Genomic DNA, 27,101 nt, shown 5'->3' with positions numbered 1-27,101 from the left:
TCCCAACAGGTACGCCCTTGGATTCAAGGTGATAAGCCTCTTCTTCCTGGGTCTTGGCAGAAAGACAGGTAACTGGTTTTTGCCTTGTAAGGCTACTCCCCAAGGGGTGAGGCAGAGCTCCTCCTCCACTGGTCTGCTGTTTGTGCTTCTCTGGGCATTCCCACGACACGTTGGGCTCTTGGAGCCTCCCTTTTCCCATGGATAGTCTTCTCCAGCATAGGGTTTCCTGCTGCAGAGTTTGACTCCATGTTGTCTGGCTTGTTTGGTCACAGAACAGAACCTCTAGGCAAAGATTCAGGCATTACTCTTACTCCCTGATCTCTCCTCTCTCCCTCCTCCTGGTAACTTGCCTGACTTGTTCCTCCCTGGTCTTTCCTCCTCACGCCTCTTCCCATCTGTTCTCTCCCTACTTCTTTCCTTCCCCCTGGTTGCTGCACTCTCTCTCTCTGCTCTCCTCCTCACTCCTAGAGACATGATAGAGGTGTTCTAGAAGAAGCACCAGAGCTGCTGGCATGGAAACCTGCCAGGGCTGATAACACCCTGGATGGCTGCAGCAGGGCCAGACTACTTGCACATGTGTATCTGCCACGGATTAAAGGGAGCTGCTCCCATGGAACTATGGAAATATGCAAATGCCTATCTGACCGCCAAACCACTGCCAGACAGCTAACCCACAAAGGTACCTTTAAACTGGCCAATCCAAACCTTTGGTGGGAAATATCCTGAAGTGTTCCCTCTTGCTAGGTAAGTCAACAGGTTTAAAAACCACCTGGGCAGCCCTCATGATTCTTTTTGTTTTGCATGCCTTTAGCTAATCATCTTCCAGATGTTTACCAGAGCAGTGGCAATCTTCACATGATGGGTAACAGGGATGGTCCCCTTCACCACGCAGAGAACATGAGATGCAACACCAGACTCCATTTGGAGTGCCTATTTGCAACTTGATTCTTCGTCAAAAGGGGGGGGGGGAAACAGCTTGATTCGCACAACATTCTCTCCCATCACCTTCACCCCACCCCCACCCCCTTTTTAAGAGGAAAGAATCTGAGACTTGTTTAAGTCAGCAGATTACGGGGGTTTTTAAGCCTATTTTATATATTTTTTAAATGAAGGATCCAGCATTTTTTCCCCTTCTTTGTCGTAGCAGCCCTAAGGACAGCAGCAGGTCTTTCTTGTAACCATTGCATGACCTGCTGAGATCTGAATGTCTGCAGACCCGTCCTGCCCCATTTGATCATAAGGCTCTGAACATGCCGACAATGAGGCTTCAAGCACTTCACACACACACACCCCACCACACCCCCAACCTGCTTTTTGTAACAACTTGCCTGATAAAGAGATCTGGAGATCTCAAAAGTTTGCACATTTCTGGGCTGGCCTAATAAAGGTATTACACTAATATGGATTTTGGTATTTTAAATCAAATTACTCATAAAAACTGGAAGTGTTATCTTAGGGTGTAATCCTATGCATGTTTAGACAGAAAAAAGTCCTACAACTCCCAGCCAGCATGGCTGACTGGAGAACGCTGGGAGCTGTAGGACATTTTTCTGTCTAAATATACAAAGGCTTGCACCCTTAAGAGGTATTTCGTCCCACATGAGAGAGGATGGGCATGCGTCTCCTAAAGATGAGGCATGTGTACACTGAAAGTGTGGGGGAAAAAACCTCATATGCAAATTCAATTAACGAACAGTTGTGCTGCATTTTGCTCTCCGGCACCAGGTGAAGGAAGATCTTTTTATTTTCCGGCATTTAAGCGTTCTAGTCTTTTAGCTTTGCTGTTTTGAATTTTATTGTATTTTAAATCTATGCATTGCTGCTAGGTTTTATTCTGATTGTATTTTTATACTGTAGTATTTTATACTGTAGTTCTTATATTGTTTTTATGCTGAACTTTGTGGTTTTAATTTGTTAACTGCCCAGAGGGCTTCGGCTATGCAATAAATAAATAAATAAATAAATAACTATGTCAAACTGGCTGAGATTCTTTGAAGTTGGTGGACAGCCCTGGGGCGCCAGATGAACTCACCTTGTGAATTTGCACATGGTAGCTGCTTGGAATTTCCACGCCAGGACTAGCACTTTGAATTCAGTGGGGTCAACACAGAGGTCATTGCAAAAACGCTCCATGCCTTCCTCCAATATGGCATCTTCTCGCTCGTCCTTGTATCTCCTAAATAATTCCTCAGTCCTGTGGAGGGAGGATTCTTCTGTGCCAGAAACTGCTTCTTTCTTGGAGTCCCCGGAGGAAGTCGGAGGCTGACTGGATTCTACAACGGCATCCATCTTCTTTGTCCCATTGACAAGGATGTCTCCAGAGGATTTCCCACCAACTGTGTTGTGCTCTTCCTTGTGGATCGTGCTTCGCTTGCCGTGAGCCTTACCACTCGACTCCCGATCGCCATTTTTGCTGCCAAGAGTGGAAGAAGGGTTCTTGCACTTGGTGACACACTGGCCCATATTGGTGCACGCCCAGCTGTTAGTGCAGCCCCCTCACTGCCATACACCCACTCCACTGCTGCTCAGTGGGCCTCAACATGCCATCAGCGACAGTCAACCAACCTAGGGGGAAAGGGGAGGGGGAGTAGGGGGAGGAGAAGGCAGGTTTAGGAGCAGATCAGTTGTATAGATCCATGAAGCACTCTTGTAGCTGCCTGACCACTACCACCAATACGCATTTATAATGCTCTTTCTAGTAGGGACTATCACCTCATTAACTCCAACTAAGATTTCTTCAGCCTTGAATCACTCAAGCCATTCAGTCTGCATTCATTTGCATATGACAAACAGTGTTTTTAAGAGAAAAGACCTATGGTTTTTTGATGGTGCACGTACACGCCATACCACCTTGGAAGAGGCATTCCCTTCTTAGGAGTGTGAAGGGGGATACCTCTAAGACAGTGTTGCCATCTGATGTTTTTACAAGTACATACGTTTTTACTTTTAAAAAATGTGTTGCCTGATCAGCGGTGTTTTTATGGTATATTAAAGAGAATTTAATAGATTAATCTATTAATCCCCTTCTGGAAGCTATTAAAAACCCATAGATGCATTTTCATACCTAGGAGTACAAGAAACTTTGTGGTGGGGTGGGGAATAGAGAGGTGGAGGACTACGTAAGCCGCCTAGGCTTCCTTGCAAGAGGAAAAAAGGTGGGAAATAATCGTAATAATAATAAATCTAACCAGTCAAATTAACTAAAGGCAGCCCTACTTTCTACTCTTCAAAGTTGCTTTACATTGATTATCTAGTGTAATCCCTACAGCAACCTTATAAGACAGGCCACTACTATCTCCATATTGCACATGGGGAGGGGGGATTTGAGGTGGAAGAAACTACTTATTAAGTTTCAAAGAGATTCAGACTAGGCATTTCCTCCATTTGCAGCTCTTACTCAGTTTAAAGCCTACTCAAACGCCGCAATGTCGGCATCCTCCCTTGACAACCTCAGTAGGACCACATGCAAAATTACTGCCCCAGAAAGAGTTGCTTCCTGTGCTGTTATAGCAGAGCTGGCTGAACTAATTTTGCACTCTCGTACAGCGCTGAGGTGTGCCCAAGAACCCTTTGCAGTCAAGAGGCTCCATTCTTGGACTGTGGATGATCCAAGACTTGTACCCTAGTATCCAGGGGGAGGAACTCAGGAAGCTGTCTTATACCAGTCAGATCACACATCCATTTAGCCCAGTATTGTCTTCTCTGACTGGCAACTGACTGCCCATCAGTGCCTACTGGATCCTTTTCACTGGAGAAGCCAAGGGAATGAACCTGGGCCCTTCTACATGCAACGCACGTGCTTTATCGCTGAGCTATGGTTTTTCCCAAAGGTGCAGCTGGCCTCCATCCTGGGCAGGGCTGGACCTCTTAGACAGGCATGTTACTTTATTGGTGCCCCTAAATATATTACCACCTCAGGGTTACTCATGCAGCAGGGTGGCCCAGGCTGCCTGTTCTGCGGTTCTATACTATACTCCCACAAAAGGAGGAGGGATAGATGGTGCTTTACACAACCATTCCAGGCCAGGGCAACAAACAACTTCTTTGGACTGAATGCCCATCCTGTGCTGCCCCCCACACGCCTCCAGCCTGCCAGGAAAAGGTGTGTGGGACTGACATAGTCTCCACGTATATTGTGGGTGCACTAAATCATGCCTGACTCCTCCCCTCCCCTCCCAAAATGCTCTCCATCTGGAAGCACCCGTAACCATGTCGAGGAAGGTCTCCCAGCTCTACCTAGAAAGCAAATGCAGCTTCTCCCAGTGGCTGACCAACAGGCACTAATAAAAGGAAATTCCTACAATTCTTACTGTAACATCAGGTTACAAAGAGGTCGATTCATGCGCAGAATTTGTCAAGGCAGGCTACTCTGACCCAAAATATCCTCCCCCCCCCCCCGGAAGCTATTAAAAACCCATAAATGCGTTTTAATACATACGACTACAAGAACCTTTACAATACCACAGTTTGCATCAAGCGACTGCCAAATCAGGACTTCTGGCTCCAGCCACCACACTCTCCCCCCCATCGCTCTGCAAAGTTTGGATTTCACAGTGGAAATCTAAGCTTTTTAAAAAATATGCTTGAGAGAGATGCCAGGGGAAAAAGAGAGAATAAGGAGCAATATTGTAGCCTCTCTCTTTTTTACACTAGAAAAAGTTATTATGGGGACGACCAATATGTACATACTCTCAAGAACTTGGCTTCCTGTGGGATAGAGCAGAGAGGGCCTCCATGTTTTCCACCTCTGAGCTCAAGCCATGGCCCAGTCCCACAAAAATTGAGGGGTTATAATTTAAAAAGACATGGAGTCTCAAGATGAGCCAAGATGGCAGATGGCCCTGGCCCCAATCAACCAAGTATGGCTTCAAGGCTAGGCCATAACATGCTCTACATGGAGCTGTCCTTGAAGGCTCTTGTGTCATGACCCTGCCGGAGGGATCCTCCTCCTCTTCCAAGGAGCTAGAACATGAGACAGGTGAAACCCTAGAGCCATCTCTGCCAGGAGACATGGGGGAGCCTGGGCCCTCAAGGAAGAGGACTGTGGGTCTACCCCTGCCAGAAGGGGAGAGTTCTGCTTCAGAGGCAGATCATCCACCCTGTCCCAGAGAGCACCGTTGCCTTAAGAGGCAGATCAGTAGGGCTCCTTTAAGACAAAGTACCAGACTCCAGGTAAGAACTCCTCAGGAGTAAGGATTGTAATATATGGCCATGGTTGGTGCTCAAGAGGCCCTGGGAATATAAGCCTGCATCTTCTGTCTGGACTTTGCCGAAAACAACACCAGTTCTCAGCTCCAGCATCTTGTATCCTGACCTTAACTCATGTTTGAACCTCCGTATTTTCGATCTTGGACTTCTGCCTGATACTGCTTCTGGATTCTGATTATACTTCCTTGCTATCCGTGCACTTGACCTTGGCTATGCCCTTGACTTATCTCTAGAAAATCCTTCTTTGCTGGTAAAAACTCTGCTTCGCTCTTGGCCTGCTTAATTGACTCCTCCATTGCATTTTACTGTGTGTGCACTTGTTTCCGTAGCAAGGAGCTGAAGAGGACAGCTTGGGAACTTCAATAGGGTAGGACAAGCAGCCCATCTCATAGTGATGGCGGGTCACTAGGAGTATGCATATCCTTGCTCTCTTCCAAGCAAGGTCCCAGGATGACAGCTCAAGCCCTCTTTCATCTCGGAGACCTGCTTCCGCCTCCTCTACACCTGTTGCAGCCTCAGGTCTGCCAGGAAGCCCTCATCATTACTCCATCTGTGTGCCCAGTTTATGTAAGAAAAGAGATGCAAAGGGATGCCTTCTGCCTGAGAGTTTAACCAGAACACTGTTAAGGCAGACCTTAGGGGAGTCTGGTTGTGTGTACAGGCTATTTATTATTTTTAAAACTATATCACAGCCTTCAAAGATATTTTTTTCCCAAAGCTGCTTTACAACACATAAAAATAAAATGCCATCAATAAAAGAACAAACCATATCAAACCAGTCACAGATAAAAAGCATATTGTAACAAACGTTTGTATTTGCCCTTTCAGGTGTTCAGAGCTCTTCATGTGCATTATATAGCTTTAATCCTTACAACCATTCTGTAAGGATAAGTCAGTATAAGGGAGCATAAAACCAATTTCTTCAGGGACTAAAATTGTTCTAAAGGTAGCAGCAGTGTTTCTCAAGTTTTTAAAAACTTTTTTAGAACTTAGTCCCCTTGCTCTTCTAAACCTGCCTTCTGCCTCAGCACTGCTGAGAGAGAGCGCCCTCAATTGCCCAAAACTGAACTAAGGTCCAGTTCCAGGCAGCAAATACGGGGATCCTTTCTCACAGCTGCGCACATGCAGTTTGCTATTGTGTGTGAGAAAATTGCAGCCTGGGCCCCAATAAAAAAAACCTAGCACGAGGGGGAAGCCAGAACTACCTCCTCCCAAATATACCTCTCCGCAGCATGCTCAGATCATCAGGTAGGCTGTAGTTGTGGCACCATTGTTGTGGAATAGCCTCCCAAGGGAAGTCCAACTGGCACCATCATTGCATAGTTTCCACTCCATGTTAAAGACCTGACTCTTGATAGACCAGGAAACCTGACTGCTGGTAAATATCCTGGTAACTTTTTTTAAATTATTCTATTGCTGGTGCTTTTTAGTTGATTTTGTGTGCAGAGTTTTGTAAAGTTAGTTCTGTATTTGGATTTAACTTCTTTTGTTCACTGTCCTGAATCTCTTTACTAATAGAAAGTTTAATAACATAGAAAATTTAATAAAAAGATTCCAACACTGGCATTAAAAAGGGAAGAGAACAAGACATTTCTGTTCCTTCCTGAAATCCCCAGACAGGGAAACATTAGAACAAAGCAGTGGCTATTGCCACATCAGGTTGGGAATGATGAAGCAAGTGGGGGGGCAGGGGTGACCCAAGCCATGAAGCATTATCCCCAGCTGCCTTATTCTGTCCATGCACACACATCACACGTTGGAGAGACAAAAATACTTCTTCACACAGCATATCATTAAACTATAGAACTGACTACCAAAAGACAGGGTGATGGCCACCAACTTAGATGGTTTGAAAAGGGAATGAGACTCAGTTTATGGAGGATGAGGCTATCAGCGGCTGCTAGACACGATGGCTATATACTACCTCCAGGATCAGAGACTGCATGCCTCTGAATACCAATCACTGAGAAACAACAGTGGGAGAACACTATCGTAGTCATATCCTGTTTGTAGGCTACCCATGAGACATCCCATTGTGGGGCAAAGGATGCAGGAACAGATGGGATTTTGGTATGATCCAGCAGGTTTCTCATCTTATGTCCTTAGGTGGGGGTGGGGAGGGGGGCAGGGTGGTGTTATGCCAGAAGGCCCAGCAATGCAAGTATTACCTGTGTCCTAATGGCTATGCAGAATACAAAAGAAAACAAGACAAAAGAGTTAAAAGATCCAATCCATGTGACCCACTTCCAACTGATTAGAAATTGGCAAAGTGAAGACGAAGAGCATCCATCAGCCCTCTCCAGCCTGGTGCCTGCCAGTTGTGTCAAGCTATGACTCCCATTATCCCCAGCCACCACGGGGAAAGAGGGCCCAAAGAGGGATGATAAGCCTCTACTTAACCTCTAACCTGCAGCTGAATTCCAGCTCAGCAGCTTCATATCAGGATCTCCCATTCTGGTTGAAGTATGCAGCAGCATGCCCAGTGCTCCCCCCTCACTGGTTTCTGAGTACTCAGTCCCAGTCCGTGCAGGATAACAGCCAGTTGCCTTAAAACAATCAGAGCCTAGTCTGCAGGGCTTACATGCAAATGCAGGCAACTCCCTCATTCCATGGAATATGGGGGAGGAAGGGGGAAGGTAATTGCCTAGCTTTATACACAGGAAGGAAGCTGCCAGCTATGTCACCCATAGCAATTAAACACCTCTCACCAAAACACAGCCAACATTATGCCCACAAAAGCTCTGCTGCCCTTTGCAACAGAACCGGAGAACCTCGCTCTTCCTACAGCATGATTTATTTATATTGCATTTTTAATGTTTATGGTGCTTCACCATTTTTTAAAATAGATTTTCAGATGGAGAAACAGACCCTAAGGGTGACTTGCCGTACAACGAATTCACAGCAGAGGACAAAGAGCTTTTGCTTCGGACTTTTGAAATGTGGACAGCAAGACAGAAGCTATAAGAGATCCCACAGCTCTCCATGGGGTCGGCCCTATTTGCCTGGCTATAACAGATCCTACAGCTATCTATGGGGTCAGCCCCATTTGCCTGGCACTGGTTGCAAGCCAACTGACCATGTATGATTGGAAAAAGGAATTCCCAGTTGAGTTACAGTGGGGCTGAAGCAAGTTGGAGGAGCCTTGAACCCTGCTTTGTCAGCTCTAAGTCAAACTTTCTGTCTACTGAGATAGACCAGAACTTGTCTATACAATGGAAAGCCACTACACCACACCCTCCCAAAGTGGTGGCAGCTATCATTGGTAGGGCCAACCTTGGCTGACTGCCCATCCAAGGTGACTTGGCAGAAAGGCAGCATCGAGAGATAAATAAATAAATTGCTCACCCATGCATGTTGATGGGTATTAATGCTGGGGGGGGGGGGGAATGGGACACCCTAGAAGTGCCACCACTGACTATCGATGCCAATGGGGGAGTTTCATTTCCAAAATACTGCAGATAACACATGGTGCATCTACAGAAATAACACAATGGAGAATACCAGTCTTTCACCCATAGCAGCCAAATAAATACTAATACATTATTATTACCATTACCATTATTATTCATTTGTAAAGAATCTTCAAGTACTTCACACACATTACCTAGATGTGATCCAACCATCATGGAGGATGAGGCTATTAATGGCTACATGTGATGATGGCTATATAGTTCCTCCAGTATCAAGACAGAATAGCTCCATTTCTCAGTTGCTTGGGAACACGAGCAGGAGGGTACTGTTGCACTCAGCTCCTCTTTGTGGGTTTCCCACAGGCAGCTGGTTGGCCACTGTGTGAACAGAATGCTGGACTAGATAAGCCTTCCATTTGATCCAGCGCACCTCTTGTAAAGCAAGGGTGGGGAACCTGTGGGCTTTCTGATGTTGGTGAACTACAACTCTCAGCATCCCTGGTCATGGCCATGCTGGCAAGGGCTGAAAGGCATTGGAGTCCAAAACATCAGGAGAGACACGTTCCTCTGCCCCAAGATCCTAGGTCAGGGGTGGACAGCTTGCGGCCCTCCAGATGTTTTAGCTTACGTCTCCCATGATCCCTCACCACTGGCTATGCTGGCTAGGGAGGATGAGAGTTGTAAGCCAAAACACCTGGAGAATCACAAGTTACCCACTCTTGCTCTAGGATCTCAGGGCTGAGGAAGGGCAGGAAACAAATTTAAGTTACTACTCCTTAGAAAGTCCTGAAGACATGGAAGCTATTTTTACAAGAGGGCAGGGCATTCTTGCAGAATGAATGCCTGCTCCAGAGCAGGAAAAGGTGACAGGAAGCTTGCTGGTGCCCTGAACGCCTTGGCCATGCAACTGCCACACAACCACCAGCCTTCCTCTCAACCTTACAGCTAGGGAGGGATCACCACACAAATTTGAGGACCATCTCCACCCACCCATGTAGCTTCATATTTGGGCAGGAAAAGCTAATTGCTTATCACACTCCACAGAGGATGGCAGAGCACTCACCAAAAAGGTTGAAGCCTGCTCAACATTCATCTAGTTCAGCATCCTGTTTTCCACAGTGGCCAACCAGATGCTTCTGGAAAGTTCCATTTAACCAATCTGGTGTGCTCCAGATGTCTGGGACTAAAACTCCCAGCATTCCTGACCAATGACCATATTAGGTGGAGCTGATGGGAGTTGAAGTCCAAAATATCTGGAAAGCACCAGGTTGGAGAAGGCAAAGAGAAACAGGAGCTGTAATCCATCACCACCTGTCAGCCCACTGGTTGCCTAACCCCAATCTACAAGAACGTAACAAAGAGAAACAAAGATGACTTACACGAGATCCTGTGAAGCGCAGAAAGGCATTGCACCATTTAGCCCGATTCTCCTCCTAAGCATCTAGGTATCTCCATAAACTGCTGTGGAAACAGGGACAACTGCTTAGAAATCCCGAAAGGAGGAAATTCAAGGACTCGGGCATGTACAAGGCACGGGCAGCTGACGCGAAGCAAAATCCAAAGAGGCTTTCTGCCTTCAGCTGAAAAAGGTAGTTAACTATATTAGGCCTCTCATACGTGGCCAGTGCTTTCTCCTGTAGTGCTAACTCCTGCCAGGCATGTATGAAGGCTAGTTGATAGCAGACACTGCTGTTGCATAAGATCGAAGGCTTCCTTCTAAGAGTCCCAGAATGATAAATGAGAATGCAAGCTCACCAAAAGCCAATGGTCAGGGATGTCGGGAGTTGTAGTCCAACAACATCTGGAGGGCCACAGGTTCCCCACCCCTGCTATGGGTTAAACAGCCATAATTTCCCAGAAAGAATCCTGGGGATTGGTGAAGGTGCCGAGAATTCTCTGTTCACTGACATCTACTCCCCACCCCCACCCCCAACAGCCACCCTTTGCCTGCACAGCACTGTAGTTCACACAGAAAATGATTACTAAGTCAGTTTAAGCCTGCAGCACAGATATGCTTTCTGAGAAGTATGGCAACACTTCCACTTGTACATGCCAGCACTTTAAGTTCACGGGCAGGATCACACTCTCACCCCTAGGGAGTCTTAAAGCATTTTAGGTTAGCTGTAGGGTTTGTCTGCCAACACTCTACCTCTAGGTATCCACATTGCCACCTGCCTCACCTCTGACAACTAGAGAGAGGGCCTTTTGAGCCATGGTGCCCCACCTGTAGAACTCCCTCCCCAATGAAGCTCACCTGGCATCAACTTTGTCTTCTTTTAGGCACTGAACAAATAATCTTATTCTCTCAGGCCTTTGAAGAACTTCTCTGTATTTTTTTTTAGCATTTTAATAGATTTTGAGAATTTTCCTGCTGCTGTTTGAATGGCTGTTTTAGTTCTGTTTTAATGTTTTATTTATTATTCATTGGCCTGGTCCATACATAACACTAAGCCATAACATGGTTTGTTGAAATCTGGCTTGTCATTGGGTCCAAACCTATCCCTGCTGGCAAACCATGCTACAGGCCACAAATAGAAGCCATGGGTGGTTGTTGGCTGACAAAGTCTGACTTGTTTAAACCATGGCTTATTGTGATGTCTGAACCCAGAAACTTGGCTTATCTCTGGCTTGTTTGTGCTACTGTCTGCCCTAAGATAGAGGTTCTCAGCAAGAGCAGCCTGAAAATGACACCGTCTGAAGGCTGGCAAAATGTGCAGGAGAGAAACAAGCCAGAAAATGGGAAAACAAGCTGTGGTTTGTTTGCTTGTCTGCAAAGCAATTCATAGCTAAAGCAACAAGCCACAGTTAACATAAACCATGGTGTTACATTACATTCAAATGCAGCCATTGTATTATACTGAATATATTATATTGAATGTTCATATTATAAACTGCCCTAGAATCGATGATGAAGTATACACATCTTTAAAATAAATATGGCCCAATTCTTACAATAGCTACATTCAGGTCATCCTGATTTTAGCATACAAACAGTTCTTTGCACGGTGAACATCTGCTGGTATCGACCATCTCAGAGTGAGCTCTTGGTTTCAATGCCTCATCCCCCAATATGTTGAGATGGCACAACTATAAAGGGCTGCACCCTTTAGATGAAGTTAGCATCATGCAAGGCTGGTATTCCACAGTTCACTTTTCACTCATGATGTTATGTGTGAAAACCTCCATATCTAGTTAGCTAAAGATTACAACCAATCTTAATTTAATACAAGAAAGCAGAAGGCTCTACTGACAAATCTGTTTTCTTCACAGATTCAGCCTATTTTGCAAGAGAGCCAACGCACACGCCAAGGAAGAGTAAAAGTTATGTTCTCTGCCCTACCTGGGTTGGCCTGTAAACATGTTGCTGTATACCAGGTGCCAGCAATTTGAACATCTGTTGTTTAACAGACAACATCGAAGTTTCCCATACTATTTTGGATTCTGTTGTGTTGAAAATTGTTCTGTAATCATGTTGCATGGTAGCCCTGACGACATTTACCCATAAATAGCTACAGACTCGAAGGGAGGGGGGAGGAAGAGGAGGGAAGGGGGGAAGAAGACGTTTATGTTTCCAAAAATATTTTTAGAGGCTGATGTTTATGGAGTGGGGAGGGGGGAGTGCATTTGCTGGCTGCTTAGGAAAAGCACACTTTAAAAAAGCTAAGACCAAAATTCTGTTGCTCAACTCCCAGAGACTTTGCTAGTCACACTGACACCAGTGATGAGCAGCAACATATAGGAAGCTGCCTTATATAGACTGGGTTTGCACAACAAGCTAACCCACACTCAATAATAATAACAACAACAACAACAACAACTATTATTAATTACATTTCTATACTGCCCCAATAGCCAAAGCTCTCTGGGCGGTTTACAAAGATTGTTGAACCATGGGTTGTTGTTGAACTGTGGGTTAGCATGTTGTCTGAACTCAGGACAGTTTCTGCAAGGTGGCTTGTTAACCATGTAATGTGGCTTATTTTTCTCACTTTGAGAACCCATGGTTTATTGTTGGGTTGTTCAGGGTGCTTAACAGGTCACACTGCATGGTTAACCAGCCACCCTGCAGAAAATGTCCTGGGTTCAGACAACATGCCAGCCCACGGTTCTCCAAGTGCCCAACTCGGAGATGCCAGTGACTGAAACAGGGATCTTTGGCATGCAAAGCAAGTGCTCTACTATTGAGCTAGGAGGTCTCTACCCAATAGCCTCTTGGCCACCAGGACTGGCCAACCTGGAGTTACAACACTGACTGAGTTCACAGAACATGACAACCCAGAGTATGGGTTGAATATAGGTTTGTTTATTTATTGCATTTATATCCCACTTTTTTGCTCTTGCAAGGAACCCAAGGCAGCTTACATTCTCCTCCTCCTCTCCATTTTATCTTCACAACAACCACCCTGTGAGGAAAGCTGGGCTGAGAGTCTGTGACTGACTGAAAATCACCCAGTGAGCTTCCATGGCCGAGTGGGGACTAGAACCCGGATCTCCTGGCTCTCATTCACTGAGTTGTGGGTTGTGGTGTTGTGTGAACCCAGCTGTGTTAACAAACCAGGGTTTGTTAACCATAAACAACCTAGGAAGAGAACCCAGCATTTGTTGTTGGGTTGTGAACTCTGGTTTGTTCATGGTTAACAGACCATGATTTGTTAGCACGGTTAGGTTCACACAGCACAACAACTAATGATTCAACAACAACAACCCATGATTCAACCCATACTCTGTGTTGTTGTGCTGTGTGAACAATCTCACTGAGTCTGTTCAGATGTCATAGGAGCCTACTGTGGCTTAATTATCTGTGGGAGCTGCTGCAGGTAGCCAGCTTGCAATAGCTTGTTGTGTCGTGCAAACCCAGGTGGCAGGGTTTGAGGATTAGACAACCCTCAAATAACCCATGATTTGGTTATTTGAGGGTTGCCTAACCCTCAAACAACCCCTGCACCTGGGTTTGCATGACATGGCAAACCATGGGCACCATGAGAAAATGGTGCCTGGCACAACATGACAACCCCCACAGGTAAATTAAACTCTCATGGGCTGTCATTTCCCTGCAAACCAGGTCAGTGGATTAAACATTGGGGCATATGTTGCATTTCACCTCTCTTGCTTCCTATAAATCCTTAACAACTTTTCTGACATGCCTTTGGCACAACCACTTAGTCTCCACAGACCCACTGCAACTAAGCGCAAGTACACGACTGAATTAAGCACCTATTCGTCCCTAGTTGCCATCTTTCTCATCTTCCTCTGCTGTCTGCGCCAAATTTTAGATTATAAAATATTTAGGGCAGGGACCTGTCTTGTATTCAAAAGCAGCCTTTCCCAACCCAGTGCCCTCCAGCTCCCATCATACCCAGGCAGCATGCCATGATGGGAGTTGTAGTCCAAAACTTCTGAGGGCACCAGTTGGGGAAGGCTGAACTAAAGTGCCATAACAATAGCTTTGACAGCTGAGCACACAGCTTCATTTCCCTTCTGCCAACAGAGGGTTGTTGGCTAGACAGAGAGGAAAAAGGTGAAGAGGAACTGCATGCTAGCTGGTGAGGGTTCAAGTGACAGTGACCCATGAGTACCATATAACTACTTGGTCTGGGACCGAATGCAAGGAAGCCAAATCCAGACTTGCACAAAAATCCAACAACCCATGGTTCAGGAAAGATTCCATGCTTCCCGTGATGAACATTCACGCTTCTTTAGGGAGGTCGAAGTGTGCCATGACAGCATGGCTCTGGAGAAGGGTATAAAAAAAAAGACCAGCTACAAAGGTGGGGGGTGGCAGAGAAACTGGGCCAATTCTGCTCAACCTTTTCCAAGTAACACTACCCACCAAAAGGAAGTGTCTAAAGGTTACACAGGCTGCAGGAGAAATTCCACAGCAAGGATCGTTTTCTTTTCAAGAGAAAGATTTGTCCAGCCACCTTATAAAAGGGAGGAACTGCAACCAGACTGAAGCCTCTATCTCTCTTTGTGTAACTGTGATTTTGGAGGACAGCCACCAGTTCTCATTTTGTTGCAAACCAAGAATGACTTCTCTTTTTTCTTTTTTTTTTCTTTTTAAAGAGCTGCTCTGCAAAATCTAGATGCAACCAGTGCATCTTCAAGCTCCAGATGCCACCTGTTTACAAGCAAGGGGAACAGCAGCAGGTAGGATCCTGAAACCAATCCTGCCCCAGCTACTTTTGACCCTTTTGGTATAGTGAACAGCATGTGATTCCGTGCCTTTTGTGCCTGATGTTAGCACAAGGCCAAATTACAATGTCATCCACTTAATGGAAGAGTGATGCTGTTCATTTGGATGGCGGAAGTTTATTCCTCCGTGATCTTTTCCAAGAGCTCACTGGAAGCAAATACCTCATTTTCGTCCGCAAACAAAAAGCAGGAACCAAATGGATCAAAGAGAAAGAGGGCAACCAAGGAGACATTGGCTCATGGATCCCACAAGCGAAAAACAAGAGGATGATCCAATATATCATGGTAGCATCACCATCAGCTTCACAAATGAGTGGATAGAAACCCACCAACTAGAGGAAATGGTGAAGCTGTAAACTTGCAGACCTAGCTTCTCCCCCACCCAACACCATAAACTTTAGCCCCAATATGAATGGGTAGGAGTCCAGGAACTGTTAAGCCAGTATCTCCCCCAATCTTCTCCAGGTTTAGCAGTCTAGAGCAGCCTTCCCTAAGTGCCCTCCTGATGTGTTGGACTACAACTTCCATCAGATCCAGCCAACATAGCTGGTGGTCAGGGTGATAGGAGTTGTAGTCCAAAATCTCTGAAGGGCACCACATTGGGGAAGGCTGCTCTACAGCTACAATTATTTCTACACCAAGCCTTTAGGTAAGGAAAGAACTCACTTTGTCCTGGGTCCCCAACCAAGACATTCTACTGAACGAAAGCAGAGTTCCTCATCCTAGACACCCCCTTCCCATCACAATCCCAGTGCAAAGCAACATGGGTCACAGTAGTGTCTATGCAGGTGATCAAATAACAACCGAACCAGGGCTAAGGAGGCTTGGATATGCAATTTGTGCTCTTCATTTTCCAGCCTGCCATTCAACAGTTTCAACTATTGCTCCTAGTAACATTTAGCATAATTATTTAATCATTTCCTACAAGAGCCCATCTAGACATCACTTAAGTGGAAGGAAAAGAAGTGGGATTATATCAAGGACTGTTCTTTTTGTTGGTGTATGGCATCTGAACAGAAAACACCTGTTCTGCTTAGAAGTGTGTGACAATGGGGGAGGAAAGGGAAGAATTCTCATACGGCCTTCAAACTCTCTTTTTAAGAAAAGGAAACTGCATTTGTTACTAAGAGGTACAACACCCCTGCAACCCATCATGCTATGTTAATTACAGAACAAATTTAGCTGTTAAGCACAGATGGAGGATCAAATTGAAAGATGAGGGAGAAACTCCTCTAAAGAAAGAGGAAGGAGAGAAAATAAGACTTGCTATGTTTCGTCAAGTCAGTCTTTTATCTTAAGTTATTAAACATTATACTCTGTAATAAAAATAGATAGATCAACAGTGAAAACTAAAGAAAAATGGTTAAGAGAAATCAACAAGTACCCAGATCTATACAAGTAGGAAAGGACTACCAAAACCTGTGTTTTTTGCCTGGAGTTCCAATAATGTTGTAAATCTTTCCACTCAGTCTCAAACTCATTTGCACATATTCCTTGATTTACTCAAATAGACCAGGTTAATTAACTCAGAATTATGATGAGGTTGCAATCCTATGCACACTTGTCTGGGAGTAAGCTCCATTGAACCTAGTGGGATTTACTTCTGAGTAAGCATCCATAGGACTGTGCTGTAAAAATATTTTTTAATAAATGAATATTTATACCCCACCTTTGATTCAGCTCCCACTCCTACAGCCAAGGCAGATGACAACATGAAACAAAGAATTTTAGTTAGTTTTATTGTTCTTATTATTGCTATTTATTATTTTTAGTGTTGTTTATCATCTTGTTTTTTGTATGACTGAGAAAATGTTGGATTTTGAATAGCAGTTTATGAATCTTTTAAATTAAATAAAATCCACATTAATATGCGATCCAATTGAACGCTAAAGAACTATCAATCAAGCATGTGAGACACATGTGCTACCAGGAAAAGCTAAAGTAGCCCATTTTTCACTAGTTGGTCTGCTCTGCAGGAAATTCCTTCACAAACCCAAATTCAGCAGCTGGTCACATCTTGAACAAAAGGCAAGCCTGCCCATTGGGAGTAAGTCCATTGAACCTAGTGGGATTCTTCGCAGATATTTTTAAAAATAGGTCTAACTCTTGCCATCTATCAGTCTCCACTTTGTAGCAATTCAAGAGAGTGTGTTGTACTGGGTGGAATGTCCAACTAGGACTGTGAGAAGCCTGAGTTCAAGTCTCCATTTAGCCCAGATACTCACTGGGTGATCTTGAGCCACTTCTTCAGCTAATCTACCATTTAGGGCTAATACAGGGGAAAGGGCCTCCTATGCTGTTGCCCCAGAGCTTTGTGAAGAAAGGGCAGGATGAAATAAGGGATGGTGGAGAAATCTTCCCTAACAATAATGGCTGCGGCTGAGGTGTTGGAAGAGTTTCTGAAAATAAATCACAGTAGATAGATATGAATCTGCAGACGGAGATCCATTTATGGATCATAAATGGATCTGTGTCTGCCTTGAATTCAGTACGAATGGTCCTGCTAGAGCAGGGATGGGCAACATCTGCAGGGTTGAAATTCCTATCAACCCTGGACATTGGCCATGTGGACTGGGGCTGATGGGAACTGGAGTCCAACATCTTCTGGAGGGCCACAGGTTCCCCACCCCTAGAGTTATCAGGCTTGGTTGTAGGATGTCCTGCTCTGCCAAGAAGCTCCCTTGGGGGTCTCAGAGAGCAGTGTGGTGTTGTATTTGAGCACTGGATTAGAAATACAGAGACCCAGATTCAAATCCCCACTCGGCCACAAAGCTCTACCATGAAAACCTGAGCCAGTCATGCTCTCTCAGCCTACTCTATCTTTTGGGGCTGTAATACAGAAAAAGAGGGGCGGGTAACCTCGAGACTGGATTCCTGCAGTGTGCTCTATGTGGTGCTGCCCCTAAGGCTGCTCCGGAAGCTGGAGCTAGTATAGAACGCAGCAGCTTGGCTGTTGTCAGGGGCTGCCCCTTTTCAGCCTGCAACTCCTTTGTTGAGGGAACTGCACTGGCTGCCTGTTCACTACAGGGCCAGGTTTAAGGCTCTGATATTAGTGTATAAAGCCCTAAACAACTTGGGACCAGGATACTGAGAGAGTGCCTTCTCCCTTATTCACCTGCCCAGTCACTGAGGTCATCAGGGGGCATGCTCCTGGTGGTTCCACGTGGACCTATGGCCTGATTGGAGTCTACCCAGAGATCTCCCTTCTATGGAACTCCCTGCCTCTGGAGGTCAGGCAGGCACCAACATTGTGCTGTTTTCGGTGCCTCCTGAAAACATCTTTATTTCAGGATGGCTTCCTTGACTAACCAGCCATGGTTTTTACAGGTATCCTGTTTTTAAAAATGACAAATTCTTACTATGGCGCTTCTTTCTTTTATCTTTTTATCTTTTATTGTTCACCACTCCAGAATCTGTTTTGATGTGGAGTGGTATATAAATGTTTTAAGTAGATAAATAAGGGGGAGGTGGAACTATATACGCCACCCTGACCACTTCAGAAGAAGTGGCGGGGCAAAATGTAGTAAATAAATCTCTCCCTCCCTCCCTCTCTCTGAGCAGAACCTAACTCATGGGATTGTTGTCCAGCTAAATTTCCACTCTGGCATCCTTACAAGAGAGAACAAATATCTAACAATCCCCCCAATTTTTGTTTGAATTATGTCATGCAATGTAATCATTCTGAGCTTAGCTGAATAAAAGGCTGGGATTGAAGAAAGGAGAAAGAGAGGCTAGAGACTGAAAAGGAGAGATTAGGCGGGGAGGAAATGTGGAAATGATGGGGCATGCCAGAGAGAGTTGGGTGATTCAGTGAAGGCTATGTTAAAGGTGTGTGAGAAGGAAGAACTTGGAGGAGGAGAATGGCTAATGAAGGGACAGAAGACCCATGCTCCGGAGGAGTGGAGAAGGCTGTTTCAAGCCTAGGGAGTTATCATGACACAAGGAACAAATGGGGGTAGACAGAGGGGGCTCCAATAACTCTCTATCAGCTGCTCTCCAAGACAAAGGGTTATATAGGAACCAATGGAAATTGCAGAGATACCTGAATGAAAACATCTGAGCTTACCTCCCTACAGGAAGGCTTCCTGATTTAACTTCGGCCAGCAGTGGTCACTGGTGTGAGATAATGGCAAGCTGGGAAATGACAGGGAAAGCTCCACTGTGCAGGGAAAGTACCTTTCATAACCAGTTAGACGGGTTCCCAAAGATGGCCAACAAAGTTTGGAGCTGTCACAGAGTTTAGAGAAGTTCCTGCTCGCAACAGCTCTGAAATTAAAATGCCCAGTGTGGCCTGACAGCCAAAGCATTCGACAGGGGATGAGAGAAATCAAGAGTGGAAAATCCCAGCTCACACTGATGGGCCTCAAGCAAAAAACAAAAACGACCACACAGCCTGTTCTCCAACTGGAGAAGAGGAATACTTAGTGACCAAGACATACATATCCCTGGACTTCATGAACCAAGTTCAAATCTCTGCATTCATTTTTAAGGGACGTGTCTTTAGTATGGAGAAAAGCTCCAGTACCATGTACAGATCCTTCCCATCCTCATGGCTGGAAGATACAGTAATATGTCATGCAACACCTGTATAAATTAGGCTAATTGATGATTTGCTTAGGCTTTAGACCAGACTTCCCCAAGATGGTTCCCTCCAGATGTGTTGGACTACCGCTCCCAGCATGCTGGCTTGGGATGCTGGAAGTTGTAGTCCAACACATCTGGAGGGCACCAGGTTAGGAAAGGCTGCATCAGACCAAGGATGGGGAACCTGGGGTCCTCCAGGCATAGCTGGACTACAACTCCCATTATCCCCAATCATTAGCCATGCTGGCTGGGAATGGTGGTAGCTGGACTCCAAGGCCGCAGATTTCCCCACCTGCACTGTTTTACACCTAGAGCTTAGATTCTATACGAACACATATCCCTACCTGCTAGTGATCTCACATAGCTGCTGTGAAGATGAACTAAGAAGGAGACTGCCAATATTGATGCCGTTATCCCCTCCTCACATCCACTAGCTTAGACTTCCGTCTTCATAGCCAAAACTAACAGAAGTGAAGAGGCAGCAGAAATCTCAGATTTGATCAAACAAACCTTCCATCTGCTCGGTGGCCCCCACTGCAGAAAGAACAGTGTTTTGAACCATTTTAGGAAATGCTGGTACAACACCGCAGCTTGCACCATGAGCTGGTTTTGTGCTGGCTTCCCAAATTTCACTGTACTCCCCCCACCTACCCTAGGCTTAAGAAAAATGGTCCCTGCATATCATGATGGAGCAAAATACTCACCCGGAAGCGTTGAAGTTACAAACAGGAAGACCCTATGGAAATGGCTGCAGAGGCATTACACTGGGGCAGTCTGGGAAGGTTGTATGGTGGAGGCATCACCATGGGTGGGGCCGGCATCAAACATCAGCATGGCTGGGCACCAGCCATGGACCATGCCTTATCAGCGGACTCACTAACAAAAGCCCCCTGGACCTGTTCAGCACTGCAACCTGCTTGTTCACCCAACCCTTGTTGAACTCCCCCTGGCCCAGGGGGAGTGAGCCAATAAGCAAGAAAGGAAACGGCAGTGGTGAGAAGGCATAGTGAGAGCAGCCACTGATGGCCTGCTCAGTGGCTCTCTGCTTGGCAAGCAAGCAGAAATGAGGAGGAAGAGGAGCAGCAGCAGCAGGCGACAGTGGCAGTGAGGGAGTAGATTGAGTGAGGGGGCCCACTGAGGGAGTCTTGCCCCAGGGCCCCCCAAAACCTGGAGCCGGCACTAATCACGGGGTATCTACCAGCGTAGGTAGGCAGGTTGCTCAGAGTGAGGAGCAATGTCTGAGGCTAGCAGAACTTTCACCAGCCTGGGAGCCGCCAGATGTTTGGAACGATGACTCCAATAATTACTGACCACTGGCCATGAAGGCTGGGGATGATGGGAGCTGTAGTCTGAAACACCTAGAAGGCACCAGGTTGCCTAGCCCTAAGGCATATTTTATGATTTAGATGTTGCACACATGTGTCAGAGCAACCATCTCAGAAGAGCCATTTCCCCCTCTACTATCACACAGGGGCAGAGATGTGGGCCATAACATTTTCCAGAATGGAACGTTTTCCAGTGGATTATTTTTCCATGGGAAAATACCATTTCATCTGCTCATTATTAACAATGAACAGATGCCAATGGCAAATACAATACTAGGCAAGCTGGACAGTTTCAAAGTTGTAATTGATGTTTTTCAGGTGATTAACCCTACAAATATGCGAGAGAATGACAGCTTTGTCATTGAAATGCATACAAGTCTCAGTGCAAAACTGAAGGTGCCCCAACAACCTCCATGGAAGAGAGTTGAACTCCACTGAAATAGATAAGTTACTGTCAGCCTAGTATGCACAGTTCTCCAGGATGCTAAAATGGAGTGTGTCAACAGGTTTTGGGGGTTTTTCCTTACATTTAAACAGTGTAAACGAAGCACATGCTATTGACTTTAAATCAGGGATGGGGAACATGTGACCTTCAAGATGTCGGTGGACTGCAACTCCCATCAGCCCTAACTAGCAGAGCCAATGGTGATTGATGATGGAAGTTGCAGTCGAACAACATCTGGAGGGCCGCACAGTCCCTATCCCAGCTTTAATTTTTCATAATAATTCAATTAAAAATTGGCATATTAACACTGAAATCATATTAAGTGTCCTTTAACTTTTCCCTCCGCATATTTCAGGTCAAATACTTAGTGTACTGGGGGAAAAAATCAACACGGGGTACTTTCTTCTTAGCTCTGGGGTGCTTCCAAATAACACTTTTATGGCACTTGCATCATTCATGGAATTGGGGAGGGGGGCAGACAGTCATCTTCAGCTCATAACCCTCTGATGTTTTCTTACCATGTCTTCCATCTTTTTCCTTACCAAAGAAAATCCATTAAGAAAAAAAAAAAGATTGAATTGTTGCACAATGCCTTCTGATTGGTAGCATCAGGAGCCCTCTGTCCAAAAACACCCTTGTTGTTTATTAAATACAAGTAAAATAAACATGCTAAATTGGATAACTCTACGTCATCAGAAAATTTTCAATGGAAGCTACTCTCTGCAAATTGGCCTAATTTGCATAGGATTTTTTCCCAGAACATTTTCCAACTCAGAATTTTCCAGAAAACCCACATCACAACGTAGGAGAGAACTCCTCATCTAAGATGGTGTTCACCATCTGCACCTTTTAAGCACTTGCATCAAAGATATACTTTGAGAAATTATCTGCATCCTGATTAGAATCAGGGATACCTTTTTTAGTCCCTTAAGTATTGATTAATGTAGCCGATTAGACACTGCAGCCCTAGTAAAAAGCAAGAGAAGGATCTAGTCAAATCCCAGCTCAGCCGTGGAACTCACTGCATGGCCCTGAGGGAGGTCACCATCTCTCAGTCTAACCTGTTATCGTGGGAACAAAATCAGAGAAGGGAAGAACCATGTATGCCACTCTGAGCTTAGTAAGAAGGATGGGATAAAAAATTAATATGTACTACAACCCAAATTCGCTAATTATCTCACCACACAAAACAAGCTCAAAGGCCTCCTCATTGAGCTATGAGCTCAGGGAATGAGGAAAGCCAACCTGTCAGCCATGAGGAGCCATGAGCAACTCCAGAACTAGCCCTGGGAGTGAAGACAGGGGAGAGGAGGACATTAGGTTTGTAACACATATATCCTACAGACCAGGCTTCCGCATCCTGATGCCACCCAGATATTTTAGATAACACCTCCCATTATCTCCAAACATGCTGTCTGGGGGCAATGGGAGTTGTAATTGCAAAAGTCTGGAAGGCATCCAGTAGGGGAGGGCTGCTATAGACATCCCACCACACACAGCCTTTTGTATCAGCAATTCAAAACACGTCTTTTGAAATGTAGATCTGGACAGTGGAAAAGTAATTATTCTGCTCCTCTTGTGCATCAGCTACACTACAGGATCTCTTTCTTTATGTGACAGTATTCCAAGAGCTAAATAATTCCCTTTCACGCATAGTACCACGAAGACCCTTCTCAGACAACGTCTCCACTGACTTCTCTGGTCTACCAAGTTGTCTGTCTCTCCCCACTCCCCACCCCCACCCGGGATACTTGGGGCCAGCTTCAGCTGATCCGCCAGCTACAGCCTTTCCTGGACAGGGATAACCTAGCCACAGTAGTATTTATTTATTTATTACATTTATATTCCGCCTTTTTTCCTCTTGCAAGGAACCCAAGACAGTGTACATAATACTCCTCCTCCTCCATTTTATCCTCACAACAACAACCCTGTGAGGTAGGTTGGGCTGAGAGTCTGTGACTGGCCCAAAGTCACCCAGTGAGCTTCCATGGCCGAGTGGGGACTAGAACCTGGATCTCCCGACTCCCAGTCCAACACTCTCACCACCAAACCACACATGCACTGGTAATTTCCTGATTAGACTACTTCAATGCACTTTATGTGGGGCTACCTTTGAAGGCAACTCAGAAGTTGCAGCTAGTGCAAAATACAGCAGCTGGACTGCTAACGGGAACATCTCGTAAAAAATTTTTAACACCACTTTTAAAGGAATTGCGCTAGCTGCCAATACGCTTCCAGTTGGAATTCAAGGTTTTGGCAATGACATTTAAAGACCTAAGTGGCTTGGGACTTCAATATTTGAGGGAGTGCCTCTCCCTATATATGCCTGCCTGAGGACTGAGATCTGTTGGAGGGGCCCTCCTCCACATCCCACCAGTGCAAGACATACACTGTGGTGGGACGTGGGAGAGGGCCTTCTCTGCTGTGGCACCCCAGTTGTGGAATGCCCTCCCCTTGGAGGCCCAATTGGCGCAGACACTGGTTTCATTTCAGCACCAAGTAAAAACATGGCTTTTTACCAAAGCCTTTGAGGACTAAATGTATTCCTTAAAGTAGCACACTGTTTTAACTGTTTTATTGTTTTAGATTTTAATTGGTATTAGCTTGTTTAATGTTTATTATGTTTTAAGCTGTTTTAATTATTTATTGTTTTATACTGTTTAAATTGATTTTATATGTATGCTGCCCTGAGATCTTAATGATATAGGGTGGGATACAAATGTTTTAAATGAATACATACATTCGAACTTCTGTGGAGCATGAAGCGACTGTCGAGACAACATGCAATGGTTCCATCGGGGGTGGGGTTTGCACGCATTTGTCATTTGTCGCCTGACCCAGACCATCCTGCCTACCAGTGGCCCGCTGTTTGCAAAAGAGCAAATTGCACTTGGCACTCCACCAGACAAAAACATATGCTAATCGGAGTCGCTATGCAATTACCATTGTTTTGAGCTACTATGCCATTGCTGGAAGAATAGGCTACCACCAAGTATACAATTAACACTTGTCACTGGAGCGGATATGCCACAAAAGACTTATAAGCCAGTGTGTTTTTTTTTAAAAAAAGGTGACACCTAGCAGAAGACATTTCAACAGCCCCCCGCAGGTGATTAAAGGTGAGAAAGCCAGCAACAAAGATGCTCCCCCTTTCATTGCCCTGCAGCTGCACAGCAAAGTGATAAGCAATTGCAACCAAGGTTTATGAGAATGTGTTTTGAGGCTATTAGGGAACCTGGCCAGTTTGATACAGCCTTTTCATTAATGGCAAGAGAAAATATGGTTGCAAGGCTAACATAGACTTCTAAGCACCTGCATCAGATTTTAAGGCATGTGAACGATTAGGGGAGTTTTCCAGCTCAGATATTGTGTTAGTGAGACACAAGGTTAGCTTTATGCCATACTATACGTTAAACCGATGAGTATTCAAATACTTTCCTGTGACCATTAAATTATTCCCATGGCACCTGGAATCTGCAAAGTGCTTTATAATCTGTTGACTTCATTTGACCACCTTGCGAGTATTATTTTACAAATGAAGTACCAACTCCCAGCTGTGATTTGGCCATGCATTAACTCCATGGCAGAGGTGGGATTTGAACACTGCTCTCCTGGATCTAGGGCTGTAATCACTAGACCGCATCTTGCTCTTTTTCTCCCCCCCCCCACCCCCATACACACACACACACACAAATAAATCTCAGAACAATATATTCTGGTACAGCCTTGGCATAAAGCAGCTTTCAGACTGAAGAACTGTCAGCAGTCCTGCAACTGGGATAAAATGGCTTCAGGACTTTTTCTTCAAAGAATCAGCACCCTCATTACTCGAATGTGAAGTGACCCACTACTGGAAACAGCCCTGGTTCAAAGGCATCCAGGGAAAAACCTACGGCTATGCTGTCTGGGAATTATGGGAGTTGCAGTCCAACACATCTGGACGGGGGCAGGTTGAGGAAGGCTGGTATACACCCTGTGGAGACCCTGGAGATGCACATCATATTTGCAGCACACACACATCACACACACGCGCACAGACGCGCACCATGAGCAGAGCACCTATCATGCCACTACAAGCCAAATATTCATTTTCATCTTGGGACAAGCTGCTTCTACAAAGGAATCTGCCATTCCTGGCTTTGAGAGAAGAGCAAAGTATTTCAGCTTGTTCAAAAGGTTACTAACAAAGCTGAATTTGCACACTGCTGTTGACATTAAATATGCAAACCTGATGAAACTGTTGCTGTTCACTTTGCTGTTCACTTGCCAGGTTTGGGTGGGGTTCTTTAGTTCTTTAAGGAAGTGTGGGGAGAGAAAGCTCTTTCTGGATGAGGTGGTAAGGGAGGAAAAACTCAGGGGGTGGGACCCATTCATGAATGAAGTTATCAGCTGGCTGAAATCATTTGACAAACCTGTACAAGCAGGGACTCTGAATGTTGAGCAACAATAAAGAGCTTACCGCACTCCTGCATCTTATATCATGGGGTGAGCAACCCTTCAGATGTTGTTGGATTACAACTCCCATTATTCTCATGCTGGTTGGGGCTGATGGGAGTTGGAGTCCAACCACCACCACAGGAAGGCCATCGGTTCCCCAACATCTGAAATACTTCATGCCCCCCAAGTCAGAAATAGCACCCTGGAGATTCCACACCTAACGAGACAGGCAAATCTACTCGCAATGAGTAAGCTAAGCATCTTTGCCAGCACTGCACATGACACTACGCTTGGCAGAAAGATACCATGCCATCTCTAAACCAAGCAGTTACACTTTGGAGGCTATAGTTGCCATGATTTCCTTACATCGATACTTTGCTTTCTTAGCCAAAGTCCTTGAGACAAAGCATCACCATGACCACAGGATCTGCTGCATCCATTATCCGTGTGTCAGTTTTCACTATCATAAGGAATTGCAGCAGCCGGGACAAGAATAAGCATTTTTGTTGGTTTCCCCAATCAGTGTTCAAACCCACCTCACTGCTCCCCGCCCACACCAAGAATTGAAATTGGGCAGAAGTTGTTCACGTTTTCAGAGGAGTGGGGGCTATGGCCCTTGGCAAATGTGAACTCTGACTAAATGGCAGTAAAAAATGAAAAATGCTTCCCTGCCAACCGCTTCATTAGATTTTAACAAGTTTTAAATTAAAGGTAGCTATATTTGCATCCTTCTTTCTTCCTTGTTGGTTTTGCACAGCCCTGCCAATTTATTTATTACATTTCTATAGTGCCCAATAGCCAAAGCTCTCTTTGGCTATTGGCCAAAGCTAAATAACTTCTCCAATGCAGTGAGCTCATTCACAGACACTTCTTGAAGGAGCAGAACTACCAGAACCACAACTGATATACTTGTTTGTTCACACGACCAGGCAGAAAGCATAGTTTAAGAACATAAACTTCTATTCAGTGATGAAGGAGAACACTGAACTGTAGCTGGTGTGTTTTGAGAGTCGCCAAAGAGGAAATACTTGCATCATGCGCTCCAAGAAACATAGCATAGCACCAAGATCAGGTCACAATGAAATTCTCAACTGGAAAATGACAACACTGCATTTGACAAGTTGATTAGTGGACAGCTGTGATCCACCTTTTCCCCCAAATCCAATCAAGAGATTAAGCACAGCCCTTTTGAACGACAGTGCAACTCATTCTGCCCTGGGGACACACTTTCAGTGGAAGATGGTGCACCAAAATGGTTTACATGACCCTATTTTCCACCATATCCGCTGACTTGCCTTCCTCCATACCTGAAACAAGGGCAAATGCTTCCCTGTCATGTTGTTTGCTCGGTTTTTACCTTTGGGTGCTGCTACATGGAGGCTTCCCATGCTCCCTTCCTGGCACACTAGCAATGCAGAAAAGGCCCTCCGCTGGGTACCACACCAAATGAAGTTAGATGAGAGGCTACAAGAGAGAAGGCCTTCTCAGTTGCAGAATCCA

General features: G+C 45.3%; 1 protein-coding gene across 3 annotated transcripts in view; it reads right to left on the bottom strand.

Moving 5' to 3' along the window:
• Positions 1 to 27,101, bottom strand: part of DCUN1D3 (defective in cullin neddylation 1 domain containing 3) — a 42,758-nt gene that overhangs the window by 4,208 nt on the left and 11,449 nt on the right. For 2 of the 3 annotated variants that reach the window (XM_084818530.1, XM_084818532.1), the window contains exon 2: positions 2,033 to 2,565. In XM_084818530.1, the coding sequence (XP_084674656.1) occupies positions 2,033 to 2,463 (431 nt within the window). In that variant the 5' untranslated portion in view covers positions 2,464 to 2,565. Of the gene's footprint in view, positions 1 to 2,032; positions 2,566 to 7,615; positions 9,984 to 27,101 lie in introns of those variants that run through there. The other variant, XM_084818531.1, reaches the window with a different exon arrangement.

Source organism: Heloderma suspectum, chromosome 12 (assembly GCF_057233095.1).
Source record: "Heloderma suspectum isolate Gila_16-S chromosome 12, 16-S_ref, whole genome shotgun sequence".
NCBI lineage: Eukaryota > Metazoa > Chordata > Lepidosauria > Squamata > Helodermatidae > Heloderma > Heloderma suspectum.
The sequence above is the reverse complement of the archived record's forward strand: the minus strand, read 5'-3'. Positions and strand labels throughout refer to the sequence as shown.